This window comes from Pseudonaja textilis, chromosome 1, assembly GCF_049901715.1.
Source record: "Pseudonaja textilis isolate UNSWEBS1 chromosome 1, rPseTex1.2, whole genome shotgun sequence".
NCBI lineage: Eukaryota > Metazoa > Chordata > Lepidosauria > Squamata > Elapidae > Pseudonaja > Pseudonaja textilis.
Window position 1 is genome coordinate 89,447,836 of NC_141990.1, and position 21,926 is coordinate 89,469,761.

Genomic DNA, 21,926 nt, shown 5'->3' on the forward strand with positions numbered 1-21,926 from the left:
GATCTTGCCTGATGTCCTCCTGGCCAGCCATAAATAAAAAGAAAATCATAATAAATATATCAATTATCCTCTTCCTTTCTTTCCCCCCGTTCCATTCTGTCTTTTCTTCACCTCATATTTCTCCTCTTTACTTCACAAAATGTACTCTGCAAATTTTGCCTTTTATTTTACTTACTTTATTGCAACACAATAATAACACTTCACAGCGCTTTACAGCCCTCTCTAAGCAGTTTACAGTCAGCATATTTCCCCCAACAATCTGGGTCCTCATTTTACTGACCTTGGAAGGATGGAAGGCTGAGTCAACCTTGAGTTGGAGAGAATCGAACTGGTAGCAATTGGCAGAATTAGCCTGCAATGCTGTATTGTAACTACTGGGACATCCCAGCTCCTTAATCACAGCAATCCCACTTGCTGAAAAACATTGACCTTTCTGCTGTTCTCATTTACTTTATGAAGACATTCTCCTATTTAGCTCTCAATGTTACCCACACTGTGATTCCATGGAGGGGACAGTATGTTTTAGTTCCAAGCCCAGGATTGCAGAAAAAATTCTTTATCAGCAACGTAGTATTCCTGCTTTGCATTCTTTGTGCCCCAGGAGTTTGTGCTATTTCCTAGAATAATTATTACCTGGGACTCAAACCAACCCTCATATTCTTGGAGTTTAAAGGATTCTGTGTATGCTTATGGGCATTCCTGGCTAGGAATTTGATTGAACAGTGATTAGTCAATTAAACAATTTGTATAACTACAGTATGAAAAGGATAATTGTTTAAAGGAAAAAAATTATAAGAATAGGTAAAGCCTAGAATATGGCTAGCTACATGATGGAGTCATAAGACTAATCAATTAATCTAAATATGTAAAAGTGAAATACCACTTAAGCATCATCACAAAATCTCCAGAAACATAAAGCCTACAAACTTGAAATTTGGCACATATTGGCTTCTAGGTGCTCACTAAGAAAGGATTTTTTGAAATGACCATCAGGGCATTCATATTTCCTATATTATTATTAACACGCTCTGATGCTAAGGAGTTCTACTCCCCCTCCCCACCTGAAAAGAAATCTGTTCCAAATGCAAAACACAAGCAGAAGAGAGGAGTTTCAGTTTTAGTTTCACAGCACCAAGCAACTTTAGTATAGAACAGTTGAGCTAAGCCACACCCAGGCTCCTTGCTGTGTCCTTCTTGCTCACACAGCAAATACTGTTTCAGTTTCCAAACAGCCCTTGACACTCTCACACACTGACAGGACGCTAGCCAGATGAATACTGATGGATGCTGGTAGGCAGAGGCACAATATTTCTCCTTATTTTCCTCCCCCCAAACTAAGCCCGATCACCTAGTTTCGTAGTGAAGCACAGGTATAGAGCTAGTAAACTAATAAAGGCTAGCTACATCATATCTGATGTAGGTCTGATCAGGTCTGATAAAATCCTTGGGCATTAAAAAAAAAACAGGGCTCCTTACAGTGTACTAGAATCTTTTTGCGTTATAATCATTCATAGGGGAGGGTGTGCCATTCTTAGGGTTAATTTCACAGACTTTACTAAGCTGTGGTTTATTTCAAGACAAAATCCTGAATAAATCAAAATGGCTAGTTCTACACAACAGACTGAGCAAAAGTAGTGAAGGGAAGTGTTACAGCAATGAACTCAGTGACATAAACTTCCTTCCAGTAAAGCTATTCATTGCATTAGAATAAATAGAACAAACCTATGTAGATTCTAAAACTGCGAGAGTTGAGGAAAGGGTATTGGGTTGCTCTTTTCCCTTTGAGAAGCCATATAATTATTTCAGAGGCTTGCTTTCATGTCAGATTCACAGCATATCAACTTGCTAAACTAAGATTACTATTAAAATAGGGCAATCACAGTATAAAAATGCATCGCTTCCCGATGAAAAATGGCGTTCATAAAGCTGCAATTGCCTCAAGACTCCTTTTGTCTGTTAGTTATACAGGACCAGGCCATAAATCATTGAATGTGTCTGAGCAAAGATTTCCAGAATATGAGATTGCTTAAATCCATTGGGCTGGCTAATACACAACAGAGGATGCTGAATCCCCTAGCAGTTTGTTACGCAGAACTGAAGGTCAGTACTCAGGTTTTTGGATAGCATAGCTGAATAAGCCTGATTAATCCTACAGTATTGATGAAAAAATTGGAACAATGTACAGTGCAATAAATAAATACAGTGCAACACCACTGGCCAGTGGTGTAGTACGTTTCCCCTCTTTACAGTGCAGTCATGGTCACAAGCAAATGATCATCAGCCTCCCCCCCCCTTTTTTTGACATCATACCTTACCTATCCATAGCAGGGGGTGATGACACAGGGTGGGATACAAAAGTAATAAAGTCACAAAAACAGGTGAAGTCCCTTTAATTCCTTCAATTTGGCTTCAAAGCTCCAATTATCATTGACTGGAGAAAAAACTCCCCCAGTTGCAAAAAGGAAGAAATGCCTTTCAAACTCAAAATACATATAAATTATAAATAGAAAAAAAACAACAACACAAACCACACTGAAGCAATTAATGAGACAAGGCGGGATAAGGGCTTGAAGAGGTCCACAGATATCGAAATACACACACTGGGAAGGACGTCAGAACAGATAAGAACTGAAAGACTAGAATTATTTCACGCTTTGCTTCCAGCACTGGGCCATGCTCAGTTTGTCCTTTTAAACAGTCCTCATAACTGCAGCCCATGAAGGGGATCAGGGCCCTTTCCTCCCCTGTGGACCATGCCACTCACATTTCTCCCTTACCTGCTCCTCCTGTGTGCCCTAGAATGAAGAGGGGATGGGTCTGAGTCTTCCTCTGAATGTCCAGCTGGCCTGTGCCTTTACCCAGCTTCCTCCACAATCTCCGGAGCCACACTTCCACTCCCTCGAAGTCAGACTCCAACAGGGGCATTCCTGTTCCCTTTCTCTCTCTGACTTGGCATTCTAATGATCCCTGAAGCCCACCAGGGAATTTCTTTCTGCCCTTAATTTGCTGTCTTGTGAGTCAAAAGATTAGGGTGACTATCCAACAGAAGTTATGGAAATAAGTAGATGCCCTGTTATCACCGGAGAGGGGACTAGCTCTTTTCTACAAGTATACGATTTCTTAAACACACACAGACACAGATGAGATACACACACACACACACACACACACACACACACACCATGGGACAAGGATTAATGTACTTTGAAGTTGAGGCAGAAGAATTTTATCTCAACTCTAAATATTCATACTGTGCTTCCTACCTATCCTTTTTGACAGATGATGCTCCTCTGCGGGAAGACAAAAGACTAAGGGAATTCATGGTTCTTGCAACTAAAAGAAGTTATCCATAGGATGCACATGTGATATCCATAGGACTGCGCCTGAGATGGGCTTCCATATATCTGAACCTTTTGAAAGTGTGCAATTGTGCTGTGAATCCATTAATGGCTCCTGCATAAAGAACAGCTGGTCAATGAGCATCCGTTTTTCCATGTACATCTTCATGCTGTGTGTGATCCTGGCTACTGTGGCTGGCAATCTGGCTGTTATCATCTCTGTATCACATTTCAAGCAGCTCCACACACCTACAAATTTCCTTATACTCTCAATGGCTACAGTGGATTTCCTTCTCGGCTTCTGCGTCATGCCTTACAGCATGATAAGATCTGTTGAGAACTGCTGGTATTTTGGGGAGGTCTTCTGCAAAATCCACACCAGTGTGGATATCATGCTGAGCACTGCTTCCATTTTCCATCTTTCCTTTATCTCAATTGACCGTTACTATGCAGTCTGTGATCCACTGAGGTACAAAACCAAGATAAACACTTCCGTCATATTAATCATGATTTTTATCAGTTGGATATTTCCTGCCTTGTTTGCTTTTGGACTAGTCTTTTTCCAACTCAACCTACTGGGAGCAGAAGAAACATTCCACAAGCTCATTTATTGTGTGGGAGGATGCTTTGTCTTTTTCAATGAAACTTCGGGTGTGGTGACCTCCATGTTTTCCTTCTACATCCCTGGGTTTGTCATGCTAGTTGTCTATGGGAAGATATACATAATAGCCCAAAGGCAAGCCAGATCCATTACAGCTGCTATGAGCCAAATACAGATAAGATTTGAACTACAGCATCGTATCTCCCACAATAGAGAACGAAAAGCTGCAAAAACATTAGGTATAGTGGTTGGGGTTTTCCTCCTATGCTGGTCCCCATTCTTCTTCTGCACCATCTTGAGCCCATTTATGAATTATACAATCCCACCCATCCTTATTGATGCAATGGTTTGGTTTGGTTATTTGAATTCAACATTTAACCCAATTGTTTATGCGTACTTTTATTTATGGTTTCGAAAGGCCTTGAAGCTGATTTTATTGGGGAGGGTTTTTCAACAGGACTCATCCAGAACTCAATTATTTATGGAATAAACCATATTGAAAGGGAGACAGAGTTTCTTAGTATTTTGTTCTCCTCAGAGGTGAGGGTGAAGGAACAGTTTAATGTAACTTTGTACCCTCAGTTGTTACTTGTAAGTTTAACAGTAATGGGTCATTAAAAAATGAGAATAACCAAATAATATGTGTAGATTACTTCTTTCCAGCAACATAGACTTTGGGATGGACCTATGAAGGGAAGGCCTCCATACTGCAAGGAGACCAGGATGGGATAAAAAAAAAATAACACAAATGTGTGCCCTATTGAACTTTGTTGGCTGCTTTATCTTTGCTGTTTCAATACTTTAAGCTGAGTGCTCCAAAGATATTTGTTTACATACTTTTAAAAATAATCCTAATATTTTCCCAAGATATCTTTGGATGGTCCATAATACCACCTCATTTATGCGAACAGCACACTTGATGTCACACATTCTGTCATTTATTTCAAAACAAGTATTTCAAAGTTTTCCTCAGTTGAGTAAGCTTTTTTCCCCTTTCTCTACTGGAAATTTCATCACAAGCATACTTTCTGGGTATGACCATATGCTAAATAAATAAATACATTCTTTGGCATGTTGTAGTTTACTTAGTTGGTGGGAGGGCAGCACACACTCAGGAAGAAATAATATCAACAATGAGGAGAGGGGCACAATAGATATAGTAATATTAAGTAGTGTATAATAAATTACTTAGATGGAAAAAGAAAATTTAAGTATTCAGCTGAGTAGTGCTGGTAATGTTCACTTCCTATTTCTTATAGAAACAACATTGAGACTCAGGAAAGGCGTGCATAGATAAAAACACTTCATGCTACATAAATATTGTTCCTCTATCAATCACGTATGAATGAATTCATGTTCTATAGATACATGCTATATGAGAAGTAATTGTACTTGGGGCTAAGAACCTGGCTTACAAAAAAGAGTTCTTTGCAGTTTGAAAATAATATAATCAATAATTGATATTGATATTTTTTTATTATAAAAGACATAACAATACATGCTGAACAATTACGAGTTGGATTAGTTATTCTGTATGTCCATATATTCAGTCACATTTATAAGCAGGGAGGGAATTCTACTGGTTCAGACCAGTTCGGGCGAACTGGATGTTAAAGTTACAACTGGTCCCCTCCCAGGAGTCTTCACACAGCCCATTTTCGATGGAAAATGCAGGGTCCGCACGGAGGCTCTGGGAGGGGGAAAATGGGCTTTCTGAAAGTCCAGAAACAGACCTGTTTTTGGCTTCTGGAGGGCCTCCAGAGCCCAGGAGAGGCCATTTTCACCCTCCCAGAGGCCTGGGGGAGGCCTCTGGACTCTTGGGAGGGCGAAAAATGGCCTTCCTGGAAAAAACAGAAGTCACAACATGGGCCTGTTTCCAGCTTTTGGTGGGCCTCCAGAGTCCGGGGGAGGTTGTTTTTGCCCTCCCAGAGACCTCTGGCCCCTTGGGAGGATGAAAACAGCCTCCCTCAGACTCTGGAGGCCCACTGGAAGATAGGAATAGGAAGTTCCAGTAGGCCACGCCCACCATGGCCACACCCATCCAGCAACCAGGCAGCGAACCGGTTGCTGGGATTTTTGAATCCCACCCGTTTATAAGTTATAATTCAATAAATAAGTAGTCTCACAGTCTATATGATTGTTAACAAATCTTAACTCCTAACAGAATTGGCCAGTGTGCTTTATTTAATAGACTGAAATTGAATGCTTCTATTAATAAAAACCACATCCTGGTTATTTTCTACCTGACTCGATTATGTTGGATTGAACGCATAGTTTTCAAAAGAAATCTAACACGCACCATAATACAAGATAGATTTTATAATCCGTTTCCTTTGACAGAAGAAACATTGTATCTTCACAGTACTTATTGGCTTTTTAAAAGACCAAGCAAGCCATATTATGGCAATTATAGAAGCGCTTATCCAAGCTAGTCACTTCCTATCCGAAGTGAGGCTATGCTCCTTCCATGGAGAATGAAGGCTGAATTTGGCTTTTGAAGGCTGCATCCAAAATATGGGGCAATCTGGAACAGCAACAATGAATTGTAAATTTAAACTGAATTAAACTTAGTTAATGTGATCAATCAGAGAATAATATAATGTATGACTTGGAGGGGACCATAAACTCAATGCATTACATACTTTTATGCTCATTGCAAAAATTGTTTAAACTGTCACCAATTTGCCATCAGGTCTCCATTTGAAGCGCCCAATGAGGCCAAGTCCACCAGTCTTCTAAGCAGTTTTTTCCTCTGCTTGACAGTTCCAAATACCTCCTAATATTCCTCCTGAGCCATCTTCCTTTTCATTATAACCAGGGGTGGGATTCAATTTTTTTACCAAATGGTTCTGTGGGCATGGCTTAGTTGGTGGGTATGGCTTGGTGTTCATGTGACTGGCTGGGTGTGGCCAACTCAACATCACTCACATTGAGGCATGCATCTCCTCACCTGGCCTCTCATGACTGTGGGGATGCTGCAACAGTCGTAAGTGTGAAAAAGGGTCATAAGTCACTTTTTTCAGTGCCATTGTAACTTTGAATGGTCACTCCACACAAGCAAGGTACCAGCAAAGGAGGGGAAAAAAACTCCAGAGAAGTTCCTGAGACAGGAAGTCTAGTCCCGCCAAGAATGTAATAAGGGTTAACGGAGAGGCAGTTTCTGTAAGTAACACCAGAATGTTTCCTTCCTGCCTTCCTTACAGGATTAGGCCAGTAATTTCTTCTAACAACCGGTTCTCCAAACTGCTTAGAATGTTAACAACTGGTTCTAGAGAATAGGTGTTAACAGGTAGAATCCCACCCCTGATTATAACTTTCCAGTTTATATCCTGCCCCCAAGGAGATGACTGCCCCTCTTGCATATTATAACCTTTTAGATATTTGAAACTTGTCTCATCCTTTTCTTCTGTAAAATATGCCTTCTGCCTTCTGCCACGTTAGGGGTTCAACAGGAAAATTCGGAAATGTTCTGGTGACTGCATCTATGGCTTTGGGGGATTCCATTCACCAAAGACCACAAAGTGCATCCCTTTGTGTGTCAACCTACCCCATTCTGAACATTCCTTTCTCTTGCCTCTTTTCCCTGGCCCCTTTGTCCCACTTCCTCCTTCCTATTCCCTTGCCCTTCTTGTCTTTCTCCCTCTCCTCCCTGTTCCCCTCACCCTCCCTCTCCCTCCTTATCACTTACCTCTGATAATAACCTGCAGGGATGAAGTCTTAAAGACATTAGGATCTCCCCTCCCTCTCTCTACCCAAACTTCTCCTTCTGTCCCCTCCCTCTCCCCTTGCCTTGCTACTCGCCCTGGTCTAGTCTACCTCTTCATCTCCTACCCTTTCTTCTTCCCTATCTCCCTCCCGTTCTTGCCTCTCTCCCTCCCTCTCTCTCCCTCTCCCTCATCTCTGTTAATAACTTGCCTGGATGAATTCTTAAAGGCATTAGAACCCCCTTCCCTATTTGTACCTACCCTCCCTTCTCTATCTGTCCGGTCCACTCCACTTCATCCCACTCCCCTTCCTATCCCCCTTCCCTTCTCTCTTCCCTCCCTATCCTGTCCCCATCTCCTCTCTCCCTAGCCTCTCATATCCATCCTACTGCACCTTTTTGTTCCTCTTCCTTTCCATGCCTTTCTTTCCCCCTTCCCTGACCTTCCCCTTCCCTTTTTATCTTTTCTTCCCCCCATTCCCCCATCCCCATTACCTTCCTGACTCTGACACTCAACCTACCTTCCCTCTCGGCCTGTCCCTCACCCTCGCTCTTTTACTCTCATCCTCCCCCTAGCCCTCTCACCAGTGGTGGGATTCAAATTTTTTTACTACCAGTTCTGTGGGCGTGGCTTAGTGGGCGTGGGAGGGGAAGGATAATGCAAAATCTCCAGTCAGAGGTGGTATTTGCTGGTTCTCCGAACTACTCAAAATTTCCATTACCGGTTCTCCAGAACTGGTCAGAACCTGCTGAATACCACCTCTGCCTTTCACCCTCACTGACACCCTAAACCTGACCCAAACTCTCACCTCACTCTTACAAAAAGAGGGAAGCTTCCCCGGAGTCCAGGAGCCTCACTGAAGAGCAGCTTATCTCTAGGAAGGCATCTCCGCTCTGATCACTGATAATGGGCAGTAACTGACACTTTAGCCTGCAGGGATGAAGTCATAAAGCTGTTATAATCCCCAAGGAGATGACCCACCTCCCTTCTCCTCCTACTCCTCCAGCTTTATGACCAACACCCATGCCACACAAAGGTCTCTACTAAACCTATACTAAAGCTAACTATTTGTCATTTTTTGCATGGAAGACTTGGCTCTTTGCATGTGGTTTGCCTCTTGTTCTGGAGCAGGGGTCTTCAAACTTGGCAACTTTAAGACTTGTGGACTTCAACTCCCAGAATTCCTCAGCCAGCTATGTTGAATTCTAGGAGCTGAAGTCTTAAAGTTGCCAAGTTTGGAGACCCCTGATCTAGAAGCTCCTCTAAGCACTTCAGCACTGCTGGGCAGCTTAATAGGCTGCTGTCTGCTTTCTAAAGTCAGGGGTTGGAAGCAGACTTGACAGTGTTTAGAATAGACCTTGAAATAGATTTGTCCCTTTGAAATCAACAGGGCTGACTCTTAACAGATCTCCCTGATTTTAGCAGCACAACTTTGACAAACTTTGAATCCAGCCCATTGACTGGAAAAGACCCATAGACTTTAAACCAAAATTATTCAGCCTGTCCCATTCAGACCCATTGCAATATATACTCTGCATTGATTTCTGTTTGAGTAAGTGGGAAAAATCTTTAAAATGTGTTACTTTCTCCTCCCACTGTTTGAAATCTCTGTCTTCCACATATATTTCTGTCATCTGTCTTATTTAGTCAGTGAAGCTGCTTCTGTTTTTCCCATCAAAGAGCAGCGTGCTATAAACAGTTGAAAAATGACAGTGGAAATGGAATATGAGGGGTGAGGCAAATTAAACTACCTCTTCCATATCCTAGGAGATCAATGACAAGATGGTCTCCTGCTTGTGCAGGGGGTTAGACTAGAAGACCTCCAAGATCCCTTCCAACTGTTATTCTGTTACTCTACCTTCAAAATGAATTCAGTACAATTTCAGCACCCAGCTTCCCTTGTGCAAACTGAATGTGACACATGATTACAGATAAAATGATCTAGCTATCATGTCACCTATGTGTCTATTTTTGCTCTTGCAATACACAACAACATTTATCAATGTCATGATGTCACCCCAGTGTGCGTTTCCTCTCCCTCTTCACTTCTGTATAATGGACTGCTATTAACAGATCAAGGAAACACACACAGCCCAACCTGGGTTGCTGCTTTCCTCACAAAATGCAATCCTCCTGCTACATCTGAAGGGATTGGACCAGGTGATCTCTGCATTTTGTTTTATAGGTTACTGGAACAGTCAACTGTTCATTAAACTTTCCACAATTGAGGTCTACAAAACTTCAAAATCTTACAGAAGAGACTATGGCTCAAAGCAGGACAAACATTAAATTTGACAACCTCTCCTAAAGCTATTAGTCATCAGGATCATACTAAGAATAGGCAGAGGATAAATATCCACGAGTTTGTAATATGGAGACAAAACATCAGTAATAATTTGGCTAGTGATTGTACTTGAAGCTGTGTGAACAATTTGGATTTCATTGTTTTGAGTGAAAACAGATTTAATTGCAATGTGACTCAGTTTCTATACAAAAACATATTGTCCATTATCACTGTGGTGTTTATCTCCAGCTTTATAAACTATGCATTCATGTGCAATATATTTGAAGAATCACCAGATGATAAAAACCAAAGTAATTGTGGCAATCTTTCCATCAAGGTTTAATGAGTTATTTGAGTGGTATTCTATTCTGCAAAGAAATGGATTTAACTGGAAATAGGTGCTAAGTATTTTGAAGATAAAACTAGTGAGATTCCAGGAAGCCAGACTTACACTTAGTTTTACAGTTTTTAAATTGATGGGCGCATCATTGGAAGAAAGGCAACGAGACATCATTTTAATCTGGTTATCAGGATGTCTGTTTGGATTAGTAGATTCTGTAAATGAGGACCTGGTGCCAGTAACTGATATTGAGATACTGACTTCAGGGTAAGCAACCATTTCTCTTGAATTAGAAAATCACACACTGATATGCATGCAGCTCTTTAATTTAATTTTCCTTGATTAATTTTGAAAGCAGTCCTTTGAAGTTTGGATTGAATATTTGTGTTGTCGTTCTTTTAGTTCTATGACCCAGCCAATGAATAGTCTTTATTAAATTAGACTATTAAGGAAGGGGTCAAGGTATTTTGAAGGCCAGACAAGGAATAATGGATGGAAACTGAACAAGAAGAGATTCAACTTAGAAATAAGGAGAAATTTTCTGACAGTGAGAAGAATCAACCAATGGAACAGCAGAGGTTGTGGGAGAAATAAATAAATAAAAAGTTGTGGGAGCTTCATCACTTGAGACTTTCAAGAAGAGATTGGACTGCCATTTGTCAGAAATGGTGTAGGGTCTCCTGCTTGGGCGGGCAGGGTGTGTGTGTTGGACTAGATGACCTACAAGGTCCCTTCCAACTCTGTTAATTTGTAATCTGTAATGATATTATGTTCCTTCCAAAGAAAGTTTATGTAAAGCTTACCACCATTTAAGTGTATACTTGAACTTAAAAAAAAAAAACTTCGGCCTCTTGTGTCCGATTAGAGACAAACACGGCAGATTCCCAGAGAACCTTCTTGCCATCTGTTTTCAAAACAGAAGGCCTCATTTGGGAGAGCAACATTTTGCAAAAGTCCAGCAACACCTAACTTCATTAGTGCCTTAATTGCCTCAGTACCACAGAGATACATTAATGAGGTCTCTGGTTTCTACTGAAACCCAGCAGAGCAGCAAATATGAAGCACGGGAGGAACATGCTTTGCTTTTTTTGTCCAACCCTACCATACTCATGTTTGCCAGGATGCAAACAAACTTTGGCCTTCAGAGCATCACTTGCCCTATTAAGCCTGTGACATTTGCTATCAACACCTCTAATTGCTACACTCATTGGTCAGTCCCCAAAGAGCATTCCACACCTGCTTTCAATGGGTTTTCATTAGATGACATCATAAAAAACTTAACTTTCTTGAAAACGTTTGGAACAGATTATTGAGAGCAGTGAAAATAAGCTGTTAGCAATAAGGATGGATTCTTACTAGAAGTCTAGTGATCCTGTACACATGGACTCAGCCCAATCATTCTTCCACTGCTCATCAGCAAAGATGCTTTTTTCCCCCTGTCAGTCTTGTCTTTCCTTCAGCTTCTCATCTTAATTCTGCTATCTAGATTGCTCTGTGGACCACTTTTTTAGGGTTCATGTAGATGTGATATTAATTTTCCTCCTATTCCACTTGTGGACTGTACTGTCTGAGCTGAATGCAGAATGGGAAGGAAAGAGTTAAATCTGTCATTTCCTTTTTTTTTTTAAGTGTCCTGGAAAACTCCCAGAATAGTCTCCAACTTTGGCAACTTTAAGACTTGTGGCTTTCACCTCCCAGAATGAATAGCTGGCTGAGGAATTCTGGGAGTTGAAGTCTACAAGTCTTAAGGTTGCCAAGATTGGAGACCCCTGCTTTGTTGTGTTTGTTATGCTCGTTACAAAAAGCTCTCATCTCTCATCTGAAGATCAACGAGTCCAGGAAAGAGAGGAGATAGCAGAAAGGATGGAAGAAAAGACAGAAACTAGCTAACAAAGCAAGAAGGTGTGAAGGAGAAGATGATAAAGATAATAATGACTGATGAAATAAACCAAGGGTAAAGCACTTTAAGAAATGTAAAAATGGAATCAGATAACCTGAAAGATACTTTTGAATGGGAAATAGGGACTTGGGTGGATATTCTGGAGACCTGGCAGCTTAGGAAGATAGAGATGGGAGAAATACTTAGTCTGAATAGTGAAGATACAGATGTTGATAGAGATAAAGATCCAAGAGAGGGGTATGAGAGGCAAGCCAAAAAACAAATAAGAATTGAAGTATTAAAACAAATGAGAGATGATGGGTAGGAAGGAATTATATATATTCTTTTTTTCCCTCTAATATAATGATGGCCTGATTAGAAATTTGAATAGAGGTAGAAATAAGAATACACACCTTTATATGAAGCAATAGCTAGATGGAAAGATTGGAGGTTGAAAAAGGGTATTATAAGGTATGTTTAAATAATAGGAAGACTAGTACTTAAATGCTATACTGTGACTTTGAACAACTAAATAATGAAGGGCTATGCCTTATGTATTAATATTAGGATTAGCAATGGTGACCTGATTAAAAGTTAGAATAGAGGTAGAAATAGGAAATAGGGGGAATATTAGCAGATATAATGTTTTTAAATAATAGAGTATAAGTAATAATTTGATGGAAAAGATTAGAGGGTGAAAGATGGTATTACCATTTATGCTTATAACATCATTGGCATTAAAACAGAATACTGAAATAATGAATAACTACCTTAAAAACATGTATATTAATACTAGGATTATATAAGTTAGTTTAATATAACAACTATTATGATTATCATTATTGATATTTGTATCAAAATCAATTATACCCAGGGGCCACACTGTTCATATATTGATATTGATGTATATTTAAAAATAAAAATCTAATAAAACATTAAAAATAAAAAAGAAGCTCTCAAGTGGTGTAGGGTTTCCTGCCTAGGCAGGGGGTTAGACTAGAAGACCTCCAAGGTCCCTTCCAACTCTATTATGCTATTCTATTCTATCTCCCCAAAGTAGAATTCCACTCCTTTTCATCATTTCCAAGCAAGCTTATTGGTTCTCCCCAATTCCCATAGATAATTTACACTGGGATATAAATCATGGCCCATCATTAGATTTCACTTCTACCATTCCTCCAGGTCGAAGTGGAATAAGTTGCACACAACAGTCCTTCCTCCAATTTTCCCCACAGCAACAACTCTATTCCTAGCACCACCCCATAAGTTTGTATGGCTACAAATGGATGAATGTACTGCAGAATCTACTGCTAATTCAGTAACTCTGCTGTCTGGAATCCGCACTGTATATCAGACATAAATACAACTGACCGAGTCCAGAAGTATTTTACCAGAAGAGTACTACATTCCTCTGTTCACAACATAATACCCTACAGCACCAGACTTGAGATTCTAGGCTTAGACAACCTTGAATTACACCAACTAAGATTGGACTTAAGCGTGTACATAAAATCATATGTTACGTCTTACCAGTTAATGAATATTTCAGCTTTAACAACAACAACACAAGAGCACAGGATATAAACTAAATGTAAACTACTCCAAACTCCATTGCAGGAAGTACAATTTCAGCAACAGAGTGGTCAATGTCTGGAACTCACTACCTGATTCTGTTGTCACCTGCTCAACCCCACCCCCCCACTCCTTTACCCTCAAATAACCTCTATTGACCTTACCCCATTCCTAAGAGGTCTGTAAGGAGTGTGCATAAGAGCACAATCGTGCCTACCGTTCCTGTCTTATTGTCCCCAATTATTAGTTCCTATTTCTTGAATTTAAACTTATGTTTATTCTTGTTTCTGTTGTATTGTAAGTTTTTGACAAATAAGTAAATAAAAATAAACTCTATCTGTACATCACTTTGATTATAAGGATTAGAATGCAAAAGTTTTGCCTTATTCAGTTCTCTACTGCTGCTATAGAAAAGTTTACCAGCTTTTGTGTTTATCCCTGGAGCCCCAAAAGGAGTTTATTTATCACTTTTATATTCTGCCTTATATTCTTCAAAGTTCAAGGTCGCCTACCCAGAATCTCTATTTACTTTATCCTCACAATAATAGTCTTATGAAGTAGATTCAGCTGAGAGAAAGAGATTGAATGAGCTGATACGAAAGAGCAATGAGCTGAAAATAACACAAAGAATGCACAGACAAAAGCAAAGTCTTTCATTTAAGGAAAAAGAATTTAAATAGAAAAGCCTAGGATGGAGATAACTGGTCTGGTAGCAGTATTTGTAGGCTCATAAAAGAGAGAGAGAGTCCAGCCTAACAGGACAGCATTGTGAGAACGGGAAAAGTAGGAATTGCAGGAATGTAAACAAACATTTGTCACCATGAGGACCAGAGATAAGAAGAAGACAAAGCCTCCTTCTTTATTTAGGGTGTTTGAGATGTGTCTGGGCATTTAATTGTTCTGAATTATCATTGCTGCTCATTCACTGTCACTTTCTTTTCATATATCATATGATTTAGTATGAGTAATATGTGGATGTAGATGTGGATTGTGGAGAGAGAGAGAGAGAGACAGACAGACAGACAGACAGACAGACAGATTTAATTTTTTTTCAGTTTGAGCACAAGTAATGTGAAATGAATGCAAAAATATAAAAAACAAAACAGATGAAATTTTAGGCTGTATCAACATGGTTCAGGTTTCCAAATCACAGATATCAGTAGTTTCAGTTTATGCTGCATTGTCCAGAACCCCATACTGCAGTGGTGGGATTCAAACTATTTTACTACCTGTTCTGTGGGTGTGGCTTGGTGGGTGTGGCAGGGGAAGGATACTGTAAAATCTCCAATCAGAGGTGAGATTGGCCGGTTCTCCGAACTACATAAAAGTTCCACTACTGGTTCTCCAGAACTGGTCAGAACTTGCTGAATGCCACCTCTGCCATACTGAGTATTAGGTGCAGCTCTAAGCATCTCCATTTAAAAAGCATTTGGTTAAACTGGGCCACCTTCAGGAACAGGCAGGGAAGATACTTAGGAAAGTGGAAATTAATTTCTATGATGTCAATGGGAATTCCTAAATTTGAAAGGAGAAACGAAAGCATATTGTTACACATAAGAAGGTCAGGAAATATTTTTCCAGAATGCAAATAATTAAGTTACAGGAAAGTAGATTCCAATTGAATGTTGTTGTTTTTTAAAGAAATCCTAAGGATAAACCCAGGTAGGTGGCTAAGCATAGCTGATCTTGGCCAAACTTGAAAATCTAATCAAATTAGGACCTTTTAATATTGGATGAGAGGCCATCAGAATCCAATTAATGCTATTGTCCAGGAAAGTGCATAGATATATCCATAAGTTCACTAGAAAACAGCTTTTATCTTTACCTAACAAGAGCAATTTGACAGTGAAATCAAACATTCCACAGGTTTCAGTGTGACATGAGCTTCTTTATCTATGATCTGGATTCATATCTTAATGATTCCTTTCAGTGGTTGGGTGGGAAGAACGTATTGGTTAAATTTGAGAGATGGTTAGCATTATTTGAAGACACTTTCTGAATATATATCTCTGTAATAGTTTGTATCAACAAGGGAGCTCCAATGTGGATTTCTCAGAGCTAAGCCTTCCCCCTATGCAGTTTTAACAAATAATTAATTAACAAACAAATAATAATTTAACAAACAAATAATTCCCTCAGCACTTCCCCCTACACAAATAATTCCCTCAGCACTTCCCCCTATGCAGTTTTAATATCTACATGAAACTACTGAGGAAGTAAATACATTGATAATATTCAGCTATATAGTGCCATAATTAATTTGGAGCTTTGTGTTATTTTGATCATGTACCTGGAGTTTGTGAGGAATTAAATATGTAAAGATAATTTTAAATCCCAACAAAAAAAGAATTATGATTTGTAGATGACTAATGATTTAGCTCCTGTACCCCATGGTTCCTGTTTAAGCATCAGATGGAAGCCACAGGCAAGGAGACCTTGGCCAGCTTTGATTGGTACACCAATTGCAGAACTTTTTGGATCAGAATTTCCTTATTGTTTTGATTCGTACCTCTATTAATTTCATGTTTAGATTATTCCAATATGGAATGTTCCTTGGAAATTACTCAAAAGTTGAATCTAGTCCAAAAGGCAGCAACCAAAGACTAGGTTTAGAAGCATTATAGCTGTGGCCAGTTAGGCTTTCAGGTTCAATGCAAAGTGCTGGTTATCATCTATAAAGAGTTACACAGGGTGTAATTTGATGGTGAAAATATTTACAGACCCCTCACATCCTGGACATAAATTGTTTCAACTCCTACCCTCAAAACGATGCTATAAAACACTGTACACCAGAACTAGACACAAGGGCAGATTTTTTATGAATACCTTCACTCTGCTAAAAAAATAATTCCCTCAGCACTGTCCAACTATTTACTAAGTCTACATTACTATTATTCTTAATCCTCCCATCCTTCCTTTCACCCATCTCCTCCCACTTATGACTGTTTTACTGTAACCTTGTTGCTTCTATCCTAATTATTTTTATTGATTGTTTCCTAGCATGGTTTGATTGCTTATTGTACCCTATGACTATTATTAAGTGTTGTACTTTATGATTCTTGACTCTTGATGATTGTATCTTTTCTTTTATGTACACTGAGAGCATTTGCACCAAGACAAATTCCTTGTGTGTCCAATCACACTTGGCCAATAAAGAATGCTATTCTATTCTATTCTATTCTATTCTATTCTATTCTATTCTATTCTATTCTATTCTATTCTATTCTACGCTACTCTACTCTATTCTCTCCCTTTGGGATTTCACTCAGCATCTTCATGCAAGCTTAGGATCCTCATTCTTTATAAAGCAAAGAATAAGGGCTAGAAGTCTACCTTCTCAGTGGTCATCCCATGTTATGGAACACCTTGTTTTCTGAACTTCATTTTGCTTTATTTTATACCTTTAAAAACTACCATTCTGATGAGCCTTTTATAAGCACAGAGAGTAGGGTTGCCTTGGCAGAGGGTCTGATGTTAGTTATAATAAATTATAACAAACACCAGACCCTCTGCCAAGGCAGCCCAGTTCTAGATTTTCCTTGTTCATGAACCACCTTAAGTCTGTATCAGAACTGGCTATATATCAGCAATTATATTGATATCCAAATAAACCAACCAGACAGAAGATTGAATCCCTTTCAGTCATTGACTTGTTCAAAATTTTTATTAGTTTATCAAGTTTTAATGTAAATACAAAGTACAAAAAATAATAAAAATGGGAAAATAAGAGAAGAAAAGAGGAAAAGTATACACCAAGAGGGAAAAAGAAAGAAAAAATATTGACCTCCAATTCCTTTTGGTGCAGTAGAATAAGATAATAAAACCAAACCTCAACGTTTTTACTCTTATCTAATAATATAAACTGTTTCTATGACAATAAACCTATCTAATTGGCAAAACCCAAAATCAAAGTTTCATTTTTCCTCACCTCAAGTACAAAGTTCAGAAGCAGTTTCCAAGAAGAAACAAATGGTTGTTTTTTTAAAGATTGTCTTTTTAAAAGCTACAAAGTGATGCTACTTTCATCTGCAATTATTACAAATGCCTTGCTTTCCTCTGTATTGATTGGCAGATTGACTGAGGGGCCTGAATTGCCTTTTCCAGTTCTATGATTCTAAATTCAACCTCTCCTACCATTTACTGACTTTGATTCTTCTCCTTCTCCTACTCACATAATTTAAAAGTTAAATTTACACAATCAATTTGGCCTGCAGAGAAGATCTTTAACAACTGCTTGACTGAAAGAAATCTCATTTTCTGATTGCACTATGATCTAAAAGTGTCACTTTTGTGTAGGTCACAAAACCTGGTAGATGCTGTTTCACAGCTGAGACTATCATGGCCTTGAAAGGAATAATTCTTCCAAGAGAGTTGAGTTCAGTCTCACTGGTAGCAATCAACCTTAATGTTTTTCCCCAACATTCTGAGCAATTTTTCTTGTGTCCAATATTCTCTGGGGAGCTGAATTGCTGTGTTATAAAACCACAGCATGATTATATACCCCTGTTTGTTTTTGAAAAGGAATGAAATCTTCTGGATACCTAACAGAACACTGATAATTTCAGTAAGTCCATGCAAACAGCCTTCAGGTTGGTAGATGAAAGAAGGAAGGAGTTGCAGTGCATTGTGTGTTGCTAGTAGTGGGGTAGATTCTAAGAATACATTTCTGTGAAGCTTACTAATATTTGAGAATATATTTAGCAGGAATACATATTGGGGAACCTATCAGCACCGCTGTGGTTGCAGGTTCCATTCAGTGCAACCATGAAATTCTTGCTGAGGCTTATGACTGAGTTTTTAATTTGATTCCAAATATTCATTTGATCTGGAGCATTACAAAATAAGAGCATTACAGCTCTTATCCATGTGAATCCAGAAGCATTCTTAGGAAGAGGGTGGTATCTACAAAAAGAAGGAAGGATTGAAAGGAAGATAGAAGGAAATAACTTTACTGCAGTCATTAACCAACAAAGGGGAATTGGCTTTCAAATATCCAAAACCAAACGGATAATAACAGGAATCAGTTTTGGGTGAAGGACAATATTACATCAAAAGACTGGCTAAGGGACTGGCTCAGGCTATCCAACAAGGAAAAAAGGGATTAAAATTAGCAGTCTGGGTAATATAAACTTTGAAATAAAAATTCTCTCTCTCTCTCTCTCTCTCTCACACACACACACACACACACACACACACACACACACAGGGAGGGAGGGAGGGAGGGAGGGAGAAAAATAAAACAATAACATCCAGAATGAATCTAATAATTATAATATCTTACAGGCTCCTATGAAACCTGAGAAGAATAGATAAGTAATAATTGACCTGGCATGTGCAGTAACCACCAGAGCATGAAATAAGTTAAAGAGGAGCCACTGATTAATGTGGAGCCTGAGCTATTTCTGAGCTATTCATTCTCAGGAAATTCCTCTTAATTATTCTTTGCCTGATTCTTCATGCCACCAAGCAAACCCTGACAACCTTTTGTGTTGTTTCAGAGTTGTTGTAGGAAAGTAGAAATTGCTTATAGTGTTAATTTGTTGTAGCCTGTTTCGCTGGTCAGGAGTAAGGTTTGAGGCTTTGTATAAAACTGGCAAGACTTGTTCAATAATTTCTACCTATCCTGAGTTACAAGGACATACTTGTAATGAATATGGTGTCTTTTTGTATTTTCCAGTCAAAGATGCTAAGATAAAGGCCTTTCTTTCATTTAGGATATTAAGCTGAAATACTAAGTGGGTATCTAGGAGAAATAGCTGGTTCCTGGGTCAAACTAGAACTACAACTAGTTTAACTAGTATGGAGGGATATTGAAAGAAAAAAGGATGGGTGAAATATGGTCCATCTTCTTATTAATCCTTTCCTACCTTAAAAATTTCTGGAGATCTTCTGGAATGGAAGGGGGATAGCAAAAATGCAGTAAGTAAGAGGGGGCTGAAAATTCGTAGCTATCTTAGTTTACATAGCTTTAGGCTAAGTTCAACCTGCCAGTGGAAATTATTCAAATTATTTTACAGCAAGAAAAAGAAAATGGGTCATATTTCTTATAGTTAGTTATAGTAAAAAAATATTGTTATTATTGATTTTAATGTCATCATATAGTTTGTGGCACATATTTTTTTTCTTAAGGCACAGGGAAGTTACTTTTTATTACATGAATGAACTTGATTTCAAAGTACTCATAGGGAGTATGGAGGGTTGATCAGGATGGTTTTTTTCATGGTGACTTCTACATCCTAGTGCCTCTCTGCTGATAGAAGGGACTTGCCTTCCACTTAGAACAGGGCTGCCAAACTCCTGGCCCATGGGCCAGATGCGTCACATACTGGCCATGCCTTTGCCCAGTTTAGCAAGGGGGAAAAAGTCCCAATACATAACGTGATGCCACCATGACGATGCAAGTTTGACACCCCTGACATAGAACATAGAATAACAGGTTTGGGAAAGATCTTGGAAGTCTTCTAGACCAATCCACTGCTTAAGTAGAAGACCCCAGACCACTTGTTCTATGGTTCTACCATTTGTTCTGTGTGAATTCCTGACTTTGAGCTGCCCCGGGTTTGGTATAAGGTAGATGGTTATATAAATGTTTAAAATAAATAAACTGTAGAAGATTTTGAATCCTGAAGGAATGAATATATTCTTATGATTACAAGATACATTCTGGGGAATTGAATGTAAAATATCTCAGTTAAGTGGGGACTACAGGCAGTAGTAAGCATTTCTGCATCTAATATTTGTCTCAATTTCAGATAAAATATTATGGTTCTTCTTAATGCCTCCAAGCATGTCATTGACTGTTCTGAATTTGGAAATAAATCCTGTTCTGAAAATAAATGGCCTGTGGTTATGCGAGTGGCCATCTATTTATCTCTAAGTGGAATTATCATAATCACCGTCTTTGGAAATTTGGCTATCATCATGTCAATCACCTATTTCAGACAGCTGCACTCCCCAACTAACTTCCTCATCCTTTCCATGGCCATCACTGATTTCCTCCTTGGCTTCTTCATTATGCCCTACAGCATGGTTAGATCAGTGGAAAACTGTTGGCTTTTTGGAATGACTTTCTGCAAGATCCACTACAGCTTTGATCTGATGCTCTGCTTGGCATCTATTTTTCACCTTTGCTCAATTGCAGTAGACCGATTCTATGCCATCTGCTATCCCCTTCATTATTCACGCAAAATTACAGTCCCTAGAATCAAGCAATTAATTATTGTTTGCTGGTCAGTACCATTTTCTTTTGCTTTTGGGTTGGTTTTCTCTGAAGCACATGCTTCTGGCATCAATGCTTATAAGATTTTGGTTGCGTGTTCTAGTTCTTGTCCAATAATATTCAATAAACTTTGGGGAATTGTTATGTTTTCATTTGGTTTTTTCATTCCTGCCTCTGTGATACTTGGAATTTATGTAAAAATCTTTGAGGTGTCTAAAAAACATGTGAGGATCATGGAAAGTTCAGGCAACAAAAATTCTAACCAGGTTTCCAAAAGCACAGACAGAAAAGCTGCTAAGTCCTTAAGTATTGTGATAGGGGTTTTCTTCTTCTGTTGGTTTCCATGTTTTATCACAATTTTAATTGACCCTTTTTTAGAGTTTTCAACTCCCACTGTGCTGTTTGATGGCTTCAATTGGCTTGGTTACTTCAACTCCAGCTGTAACCCATTAATATATGGCTTTTTTTACCCATGGTTTCGAAAAGCACTTAGATACATCCTCTCAGGAAAAATATTCCAACAACATTTCTCTACTGCTAATCTCTTTCCTGAAAATAAATAAATGAATGAATAAATGAATAAATAAATAAATAAAAGAGTCTTATTGATCAAACTAAGGCAATTGGGGTTTTTTTTTAACTTAAAATGGTATCCTTTGTGCAAGGACAGAAATGGTCTATAAACCCAACACCCAGCTTTTTAAATGTCATATGGATGGTAGGAGAAATATGGTAGAAGCCAGAGTTGTGTCATCAATGAAAGGGAAGGCTTCTAGTGATGATGGTGAGAAATGTTTTTTCAGGAAGCTTTGGCAATGGTCCAGCTGATACTTCAGGAGGCACTGAACATTCTACAGTCTTTATAGACTCTTGAAAGTAAAACTATGTAAATTAGGAAGACACTACACATGCGATTTCATCCACAGTATCCTGCAATCCTATATTTAATAACTAGTTTAAAATTTAAGTATGTTAAAAAACATTGTATT

The 21,926-nt window shown here is 38.8% G+C and overlaps 3 protein-coding genes across 3 annotated transcripts in view; all 3 read left to right on the forward strand.

Annotated features, from left to right (window-relative positions):
• VNN1 (vanin 1) overlaps nt 1-4,572 on the forward strand; it is a 48,016-nt gene extending 43,444 nt beyond the window's left edge. The window contains exon 9 of the mRNA XM_087940826.1: nt 3,280-4,572. The gene's annotated coding sequence lies outside the window, so the exon portion shown is untranslated. The remainder of the gene's footprint in view (nt 1-3,279) is intronic.
• Nucleotides 3,389-4,572, forward strand: LOC113439598 (trace amine-associated receptor 1). The gene has a single exon (XM_026705512.2). It carries the CDS (start codon nt 3,389-3,391, stop codon nt 4,427-4,429), a length of 1,041 nt encoding a protein of 346 aa, XP_026561297.1. The 3' UTR covers nt 4,430-4,572.
• A 15,980-nt stretch (nt 4,573-20,552) lies between these two features.
• LOC113439600 (trace amine-associated receptor 2) lies at nt 20,553-21,500 on the forward strand. The gene has a single exon (XM_026705514.2). It carries the CDS (start codon nt 20,568-20,570, stop codon nt 21,498-21,500), a length of 933 nt encoding a protein of 310 aa, XP_026561299.2. The 5' UTR covers nt 20,553-20,567.
• Nucleotides 21,501-21,926: the final 426 nt, after the last annotated feature.

Excerpts from the sequence above, each read along its gene's own strand:
- LOC113439598 (XM_026705512.2), top strand. The coding sequence starts at position 3,389 with ATGGGCTTCCATATATCTGAACCTTTTGAAAGTGTGCAATTGTGCTGT.
- LOC113439600 (XM_026705514.2), top strand. The coding sequence starts at position 20,568 with ATGCGAGTGGCCATCTATTTATCTCTAAGTGGAATTATCATAATCACC.